This window comes from Lissotriton vulgaris, chromosome 10 (assembly GCF_964263255.1).
Source record: "Lissotriton vulgaris chromosome 10, aLisVul1.2, whole genome shotgun sequence".
Taxonomy (NCBI): domain Eukaryota; kingdom Metazoa; phylum Chordata; class Amphibia; order Caudata; family Salamandridae; genus Lissotriton; species Lissotriton vulgaris.
This window is the reverse complement of record NC_141698.1, coordinates 996,633,837-996,643,895: the sequence shown is the minus strand read 5'-3', so window position 1 is coordinate 996,643,895 and position 10,059 is coordinate 996,633,837. Positions and strand designations below refer to the sequence as shown.

Genomic DNA, 10,059 nt, shown 5'->3' with positions numbered 1-10,059 from the left:
ATTCCTACCACAGGAGACCTAAGATTAAATTCCTGATTTCATTAGACTTCCAAGATCTTAAGGCTAATGTCATGCTCGATAGAAACTGACCTCTTGCTGGTTTTGCAATGAAAAGAGACCTCACACTGAACTAAGATGGGCAATGCTGTTCATCTACTTTCGTGAAGGCTGTGATAGGAAGAGGTTATCAAGAAACAGAGTGCACTGGGATGGCCTGGAGAAAACCCGAAAGCCAAGTGTGGACCTGAAGCGAATGGTTGAAAAGTCAATATCACACTGAAAAACATCACCTGACACCCCAAATAGAGAACCTGAAGATTTGGGGATATTTCACAATGAAATATTAGCCATTTGCTACCAGTTCTGAACGTTTGTTCACTTGTGTTCATCATTACTGTTGGATCGGGGCATTTGCTACACAGGTGGCGCTGTGGTTCTAGACAGTAAGCATTTTCTTGTAAACTGAACTGCTTTAAAAAACATTCTCTGGTGTATTCTTTGTTCTAGTGTTAAAAAATGCACCAATGTCCCCTAGTGGTTGTTTTTGAAAAGTGCAAACATGTCACAATTGCACAGAAATGCTTTAAACACACAATAAAGATCCAAATTCATTGTTTCAACATTGCCTCATTCCTACATAAGATTAGATTATTTGTGTGACATTTTAAGCAGCTATTTTAACTTTTTGTAATTCGAAAGAGTATTTCTGAAGTTGAATGCGTTCTTTTTTTAATATCTATTTATAACCCGTTGTGTTTGTGCACTGCTGTCCGGGCCGTAACCCATATGTACTTTCTCGTAGCCTGCACACTTCTACGAAGTTACCAAAGGTAAACCCAGAATTCCTCACAGAAACCTACTTTGATTTTTTTCGGAATTAGATTATTCAATTTGTGGGAGCTCAGACGCAATTTACATTAAGATCTCCCACCTTCCTACTCATCATTCCAATTTGTTTAAGAGCTGTGTTCAATATACTAGTTCTGCTGCTAAAGTTCTGGCTTAACTTGTCAAAAGAGTTACATATTACAACTTCAACTCGTTCTAATTTCTTCTTGGTAACTATATCAAAACTTCCATTTAAAGAAACATTGAAATACTAACGGATTAATATACTTAAATGCATAATTATAAACAATTTATTCCCAGCAATTGCTTGCAGAGACTCCCGGTTAAAATAAATGTGGCGCCAACCACAACGGGGCAGATTTACAAGAAAGGGACAAATCTGTAGAGGTGCCTCACCCTGAGAAACACTTGCACCAACATGGATGCGCCGTATTTACAATACGGCGCACAATGTCACAAGGATTGACAGATGCGTAAAAAATTCTGACGCATGTTTGCGCAAAAGTCACGCATAGCTGGTGTTATGTCGCAAGCACGACGCAACTCCAGCAATGCATGGGAGGCCTATCTTCATTAGGCTGCTTCACTCTTTACGCCTGCTCCAAGCAGGCATAAGCTTTTGACACACTGGTGTCCTAGAAGTGGCGCAGTGAAATCTTGTAGTTTTCAATGCGTCACTTCTACTAGGCTTTTTTGCTTGGGAACGCCCACCCTTCATACATTATACCTGACGCTGGTATAATGTGACCCAGGACTTTACAACTTGACGCATCTCCCTAGATGCGTCACGTAAATGAGCCGCATTGTTACGCAGCAGCTGCGTCACAAAAAGTTATGCAACGGCAGCGCTAAAGTGACGCAAGGGTCTTGTAAATCTGCCCCTAAAATGCACCATTAGTTACAGAACTGTCCCAAAAACACTTGAAGCTGAACCCTTCATTTTCCATCTCCACATGAATTACTGAAACTAGCTTTCAGAAACGTAAGGGGAAAAAATGAGAGAGAAGTTCCTAAAAACACCATTTACTAGTTCGCTTTCTCTCACTGGACAGCATCTACTGCAAAATATTCGGGTGGGTGGCGTGCCTTTCAAATTCATGTAAATCTAGTATCATTCATGGAGATTTTAAGATACATTTTAGGTGGATGATGGCAAAGGGGTGTCTCCAGAATAATGAGTTTAATTAACTGTGAGGCGGTCAATGCAAAGTAAAGTAGCATAGACATCAAAACTGTGTCTATTTTTTTGGGGGAAGTTTTAATAGGGCGAACTCGAGCCGAAGGTATCTGCACTTTATATGAGCACAAGTTCCATTACAGACGTACACATTCATTTCTAGGCAGGGGGAGATTAAATGATTTGTCCAGAACCACAGGATGTTTGAACCTCCCGCCAAACTCGAAACCGGTTCCCTTGCTTCAAAGTCGACCGCTCTAACGGGGTTACAGCCCATATATCTATTAACGCTGAGGAAACAGACTTCCATGTCTTACGCAAGATCTACCATTTTTCATGTCAAACCGGAGATGTGAAACGAACTAAAAGTGTAATCATCTTGTATTTTTCCTTAGAGTATTCGAAGCGGAAATTACGTATGCGATAACTCAAAAGTAAGAAAAAAGACTAGAGATTCCAGCTTCCAAGCCTTCAGCTGTCACGACAAAAGCGGCCATATTGGAAAATTAAATTGCTATATTTACGATATAAATCGCCGAGAAAAAATGTTTTATATACATAAATACTCGATTGCAATATTTAATTCACTTTCATTATTTTCTTTTTATAATTATGTAGATTTTTTTAATTTCAAAAGTATAAATATTCACGGCATGTATAGAACAGTAAGCCCATTATCACACGTGTTAAAATTATATCTGTATATGAAAAGGTATGAATGAGCAAAATTTGTATTCTGCTTTCGCGTACAAGGAGATTCCCTGCTTGTTCTAACAAAGGCAGGCATTTCAGCGTCTTAAAGAGTTGCGCGCGGCTTGCTCGCCCTTCTTTTATGTCTATGCTGTTGAAGTCTGAATCTGTCGATGCGGGCAGTGCAAGCTGTAGGCTGCGGACATGCCTCCAAAAGGCAAAGGTGGTGCAAAAAGCAGCAAAGGTACTGTGGATGAACAGTCATGTAATCCTCTGTTAACCTCTGTATTTAAAGGTTGAACAATTAATACATTTTGGTTAATTTACCTGCTCCGTTCACTAGTTGTTTGTAGAGGTGTGAACTCTGCCAAGTAGTGTCTTTATTTTTTTCGGTATATACTGATTTCTTGACTCCCAACTTCTAGCTCTCTACATGGATATTTCCCTCTTCTTGCATAGCTATTTTGGGCCTTAAAACTGCTTGAAGCTTCCCAGATTTCCTGTTTTGAGAGCATCGATTCCGAGGTGAGTTATCAGATATAACCGAGACAATGGTTTGTGATCTATATTTCCCTGTTGAGTTGGTAACTCGGTTATCGGCCACATTAGGAATCATGAGGTCCGCAAAGTTACTGCAGACCTGTAAAGCAGACCCCAGATATTTCAGCTTCTGAAAGCAGCAGAAATCCTGCAAGGAAACTCGCTGTACCCCCGACGTGCCCATGATGCGCACTCAATATGGAGCTGCAATTAGAGCTTTGCAGTAGGGAGCTGCAATCCTTTGTTGTGCGTGTCTGTTTGTCCATTGCACAGAAGTTGCCTGTCACTGTCTCTCTCCCTCTTCTTATGCTCCCAGTGTGGACCGATCACGTCACCCTTACTTTACTGCTTGGGCTTTAGAACACGTGTACGGTGAAAGATGCACATTCGCCGAGTGGTGGCTGTCACCATCGAGAAGAAGAGCGTGGCATAAGTGACCGACCTGTGGTGGTAGCTGACAGATGAGGGCATTTACGTTTAATGCGAGTTTAACCCATACGAGGCTATTGCTACCTGCTAATACCTTAAATGTGAATGGTGAGCAGAGCCGGTCTGTTTAAAACTCCTGCATCCTTTATTTCACACCGTTGCAAGGCATTCTTTGGTATGGGGCCCGCAAAGCCCTCGTACATCTCAAGGAATCTTAATTCAGCGAACCGCATTTCTTTCTCAAGCTCCCCAAGGCACAGTTCCTGTCAATAACAATTGTTAGAGTTCTAGTCCCGGTGTCGCCTCCCCATCACTTCATCTATCTGGGCCTAAAAGAAACATGTGTCTTTCTGTACAGTAACTGGTGTCAATATAACCTGGTCGTGCTCATGCAAAGTGCTCCAGTATGAGTTTGCGCTACGTAAAACTAAATAAACCGTTTCAGGCACCATTACCCTTTAATCAACAAATCTAAATCAGCAGAAGGCGAGAGAACAGCAAAGAATCAGTCTTACCAAGGTTTTTTTTATTCCTGGTCCATGTATGATGTGGTGCTTAAGTCTGTCACATAGCGCTACGACCAACATCGATTTCACATTCATTCAGCCATATATAGACCCTATCAGAGGAGAGACCAGGTTCGAGTATCCAAGGCTTATCAGTGAGTTTTGCCTAGAATAATAGGATGTTGGGATCTGCTGCTCTTGTGATGTCACTTCCTGCCGTAATGTCATTACCTGTGACACCACCTAACTTGGAGAGTCCCCCCACTTGTGCCCTGGAAACTACATAGAAAAACTGTCAACACTCCCCTTATTAGAGCTATTGTACTTACTGCTATTCTTTAATGAATGAAGGAGTTAAATTTAGCCCCAATATTTCGCGTTGGCCCACAGTAGTGCCTCCCTGAACTCAGAATGTTATTACAAATAACAATAGCTATTGTTCATGAATCATAGAGGTAATATGTCGTTCTTTTGGGTCTGCTACAAATTGGAATCCTTGAGTGACTGTCAGGGTCCATAGCCTTGTTTGTAAACAAAGTCATTTTTATTGAAGCAGCACAACGTAACAGAACATACATTACATGTGAGATGTGGGTCTGCGATGGATAGAAGTACGTGTGGGGCTCGAGGGCCTTCCTGATGACATTCCAAAAATAATCCAACCAGCAGAATTATAGCGGTATAGACAGTGCTGCAATAACGGAAAAAAACACTCTGAATAGACCCCTTTCCCCTACCCCCCCCCCCCCCCCCCCCTCCTGGACCCCTAACTCCCCAAGCCCTCCCACCTCCCTTTTCTCCGTCCAGTGCTCAGGTCCATCCCACCTCGAATCTCCCTGCTGCAGCCTCGGAGGGAACTCCCATGTAGAGCCAGTTCAGGGATCCTCCCCTTCAGGTGCAGTGAGCCGTAATAGGCAGAGATATCTCGGGCAGGTGATTTCATTAAATTCAGTTTCCAACAGGGAGTGGAATGGTTGCCACAGTTCATCATACTGGTCTATGTCTCCGGCTAAGGTAAGTGACAACTTCTCCATCCCCAGCACATGCCACAGTCTATGTAACCACCCCGTAAGTGAAGGAATCGTATGAGTGCGCCAATGTGTAAGTATATTCTGCACCGCAGAGCCTAGGGCGATGGCAATCTGAAGTCCCCTACGTGAGCGCAAGGGGTATGTCAATCGGTTAGGGAGCCCCAGTAGAATGTAGGCCGGGAAGCGGGACAGTTCGGTCTTAAAATGGGCATCAATGTCATCGATCACCTGTTTCCAGTAAGAATGTAAAAGCGGACAGTCACACAAGATGTGTTAGTGTGCCTACCTGCCCACATTCCCGCCAACAGGTTTTGGGCTTTCTGCGGTCCATCTCATGTATCCGTTCCGGGGTGTAATACCAGTATGTAGATACCTTGGTCAGGGTTTCCGTTAGCCCTGTGTGGTAGGCTGAGTGTCGGGCTCTATATAAATCTGGTCCCATTGTTTGACTCAACTGCCTGCCCAGTTCCCATTCCCAGCGCTCCCGGCCTGGATTATGAAAGTGTGTGGATGGTGGTTGCAGGAATCTGTAAAGATCTGATATATGTTTAGCGTCGAAGTGTGGGATACAAGCCACTGTTCATAGGGTAGGAGTTTCCTATCAGCCGTATCTCTCACTTGTGGGTGCAGCGCCCAGTGATAGACCTGCATGTAGCACAGCCGTTCTGTCTCTGGTAACGTGTATTCTTGTTTAAAGAGTAGGAATGGGATGACGCCATCCGGACCATAGATATGGTAGAGGAAACAACACCCCGCGGGTCGCCAGTGTGTGAAAGCTCCCTTGTCTAGCCCCGGGGTGATATCTGGGTTATCGACCAGTGGAGTAAGTGGTGAAGGGAAAGTGGTAAGCTCGTGTATGGTATTGGTGGCATCCCACACCTTCAGGGGAACTCTCGTGATAAACGAAGCGTATAAGTTAGCGGGCCGGTGGGCTTTCCGTAGGAAGGGAATTTCCTGGAGTTGGTGCCCTGCTACCGCCTGGTCCTGGAAGAGCCAGTGTTTGTCCGACTCCCACCTGCTCCACTCCACCAGGTAGCGTAGCTGTGCTGCCTGAAAGTATTTGTGCAGATCCGCTATCCCCAGCCCCCGGCCTCTGGGGCCAGAGTGGACAGTGTCCTCTTTAGGTGGGGTTTCCGACCCTGCCAGATGAAGCGCGAAAAATCTGCCTGCGTTTTGTTGAATCCAGCCCAGAGGTGGCTGCAGTGGTAGCGCTCTAAATAAATAGAGAATCTGGGGGAGGACGGTCATTTTGACTGCGGCAATTCTAACCAGCCAAGAAAGGGTACTGCGTCTCCAACGTCTCAACTCCTCCTTTATCTTCCCATGGAGTGTGGTATAATTGGCCCTTACTATGGCCGGCAAAGTAGGGGCCAGTTGGATCCCCAGATACGGCAAGAGGTCTGATGACCAGTGTAGGGGGAAGAGGTCCTGCAAGAAAGTTCTGGTGGCGGGAGCAAGGGACAGATCTAGGGCTATGGATTTATCTAAGTTCATTTTGAACCCCGCCACCTGTGCGAAGGTGTCTATCTCCGCGATGCAGGCCGGAAGGGCTGTTTGCGGCTACTCTAGTGACAGTATGACGTCGTCTGCATAGAGACTGATAGTGTGGGTGAAACCTCCAAACTTCACCCTTGTTGCCGCTGGGTCCTGACGGATTCTCTGGGCGAATGGCTCCATATATAAAGCGGAGAGAAGGGGCAACAACGGGCACCCCTGTCTCGTACCTCTCTCGATGGAGAAGCTCCGTGAGGTGTAACCATTCACGCGCACCACTACTGCCGTAGGGAATTTGTAACAATTAAATACGAGGGAGCGAAATTTTTCTCCGATACTGACTTTCATTTGGACCCTTTCTAGGTACGGCCAGTGTACACGGTCAAATGCCTTTTCCGCGTCCACCGCCAGCATCAACCTCTCCCCGGGGATCCGGGAGGCCTTTTCTATGAGATGGACTATTCGCTTGGTATTGTCCACAGTCTGTCGTCCGGGGATAAACCCCGCCTGGATCTACGAGTCCTGGCAGGTGAGGTGCCAGTCTAGCCGCCAGGATCCCGGTATATAACTTAAGATCCACATTCAGGAGAGATATCGGTCTATAGGAGCCGCACTTGGTTCTATCTTTTCCCGGTTTAGGAATGACTGTAAGGGACGCCCTCAGGAGGTCAGGTGGGATAGCGCTCGGAGCTGAAGGAGTTGAAAAGGCGGGTGAGGATCGGCGCTAACGTCGTGCAAAATGTTTTGTAGAAAAGGGACGTGTAACTGTCCGGCCCTGGAGCCTTCCCATGTTTAAGTTTGGCAATGGCGGAGATCACTTCCTCTATCCGAATATCCCTGTCTAGGAATTCCTCCTGCGATTGAGTCAGAGAGGGGAGAGCGACCGAGTCTAGATATTCCTCCGCTGCTAGGTTGTCTAGAGGGCTACTTGTGTAAAGAGCTGCATAGAATCTGCGGAAGGTGTCTGCGATTTGGGCATCCTCCGTGACCACGGACGCGCCGGGTCCAGAGAGTTCCTTCACCAGGTGCCGTTGGCGCGCTACCCGCAACCTATACGCTAGGAGACGGCCACATTTGTCCCCTCCAGTGTAGTAGGCGTGCCGCAGTCTCAGTGCCGCATACTCCGCCCGGTCCATGTCCAGGGCTGCAAGGAGTTTTCTCGCCACTTTAAGTCGCTTTCAGAGTCTGGGAGCTCCCGTGCGTTGGTGCATGTGTTCGAGTTCGCGCACCCGTTGCGTGAGCTCATCTTGTTTGCATTGCCTGTCCTTACTTTTGGCGGAGGAAAGGGCTAGAAATTCTCCCCTAAGGACAGTCTTCATGGCAGCCCATTGGGTTGCTAAGGAGGTGTTGGTGTCGGTGTCGGCGTTGTGGGCAAGGTAGTCACGGATAGCGCCCTGGATGTGTGTCACCACCGCTTTCTTGTGCAATAAGGTGTCTCTGAGGTGCCAGACCCTGGGGGGGGTATGATATCGGTGGCAGCTGAATTGTGGTAGATACTGGTGCATGGTCGTACAGGGAGATAACTCCTATCTCCGTCTCAGTTTCTAAGGCGCACACAGGCCCCATGACCAGTAGATGGTCCAGTCTGGCGTACGTTTTATGCGCATTGGAGTAGTACGAGTATTCCCTATCCTGGGGGTGTGTACGGCGCCAGAGATCATGAAGATCAACGTCTGCCAACCTGTCCCTACACTCGGACGAGAACATACCAGTTTGAGGGGTGCGTTGGACGTACCTGTCCAGGACATTGTCGAAGACCATGTTGAAGTCCACCCCCCCCCCCCCCGAGGACGATGTGTCTGTCAGGTGTGCCTGTGATGTCCGTTAGGTCCGAGTGGAGAAAGTGTTCCTGGTTCTCGTTAGGGCTAAATAGGGAACCAACTGTAAACGTGAAGCCCCCTATCCGAAATCGGTATGCCAGCAGTCTCCCCTTCAGTTCAGCGCATTTGTGTAGAACCTCCCCTTTAAAGTGCCGTGCCGCCAGAATCGCCACCCCTGCCGTCTTGTTATTACCTGAAGAAAAGAGTTGTGTCGGGAATTTGTATAAACGGAGTTGGTGGCAGTCGAGGGCAGCAGATGAGTTTCTTGTAATAAGCAAATGTCTGCGTGAGTGCTTTCTTAGTGGGACAGTATCGCTCGCCGTTTTTACTGGATTATTTAAGCCCCGAAAGTTAAGGGACAGAATCTTAAAGGTTGTAGGTGGCATTTGGGACCGTGGAGACTAGAATGCTGTTTCCCTGCCGAAGTGGCGGTTGGCGTGGACTTGTACCTCCTATAACTGAGACCTGCTTTGAGCACTGGACGACCCAACCCCTCCCCAAACCCCCCCTCCTACCCTTCCCGGTGCCCACCCTAACCCCAACTTCAGAATCCTCAGCCCTCTCTCCCAACTTCAACCTCCATCCCCCCACCCCTATCCCAACGTGAAAAGAACGAATACACACCATAGTCTCAGGCCTGTTAGGACAAAGTCCAGGTCTGTAGCGTGTCATCGTGTAAGGAAACATGGCAGTGGCAACCCCTCAGGCTCCCCGGCATGTCCCACCCGCCATAGCAATGCGTTAAAGCTGTCCCCTCAAATACGAGGCCTCTTAGGGCGTAGCTGTGGTGTCCTAGACCACCTCCTGGACGGCCGCTGCTTGCTCCTGGGCCATTGTCTCCGGGTCATGGTTGAGGAGAGCCCTCGATTGGCATCGTCGCCGAACTCGCTGCCAGCCATCGCGGTTGTGCTGTACGGGCCCACTCTGCGGCCCACGTGGGGAAGCCTCCCAAGGTTCCGTGTCGTTCGGCAGGTCGATTTTCAATATAGCACATGTGTCCCTAAGAGAGCGGAGTTGGTGCAAAGATCCCTGCCATTTGAAGACAAGGCGAAAACGATGACCCCAGGAGTATGGTACCTGATTGTCGCGCAGAAATGTCGTGACCACCTTGAAGGATCTCCTCTTCTGCAGCGTGATGGCCGATAAGTCCTGGAACAGAGCGATGGAGTCGCCCCGTAACTGCAGAGGTTGCTTCTGGCGAGCCACCTGTAGAATCCGCTCCTTCAGGGGGAAATCCGGGAGGTACGCCAGGATGTCCGGTGGTGGGGCCGGTGCACGCCTCGTCGGGCCCACTCTGTGTGCACGGTCGATCCGGATGACGAACTCAGGAGGTTCCCCAAGGATATCCCTGAAGAGGTCTTGTAGGTAGCTGGTGATGCTATTCCCCTCCGCCTTTGACGGCACACCCCGGACCCGAATGTTGTTTCTCCAGGAGCGGTTCTTGAGGTCCTCTGCGTGAGCCTGTGGGTCCACTTGTTGTTCCTGAAGTCTGTGGACCTCCTGCTGAAGATGAGCTAGCTCTT

The 10,059-nt window shown here is 48.0% G+C and overlaps 1 protein-coding gene across 1 annotated transcript in view; it reads left to right on the top strand.

The window, feature by feature from the left end:
* Positions 1 to 2,849: 2,849 nt before the first annotated feature.
* PIN4 (peptidylprolyl cis/trans isomerase, NIMA-interacting 4) overlaps positions 2,850 to 10,059 on the top strand; it is a 70,806-nt gene continuing 63,596 nt past the window's right edge. The window contains exon 1 of the mRNA XM_086941998.1: positions 2,850 to 2,960. Coding sequence (XP_086798124.1) covers positions 2,921 to 2,960 — 40 coding nt within the window. The 5' untranslated portion in view covers positions 2,850 to 2,920. The remainder of the gene's footprint in view (positions 2,961 to 10,059) is intronic.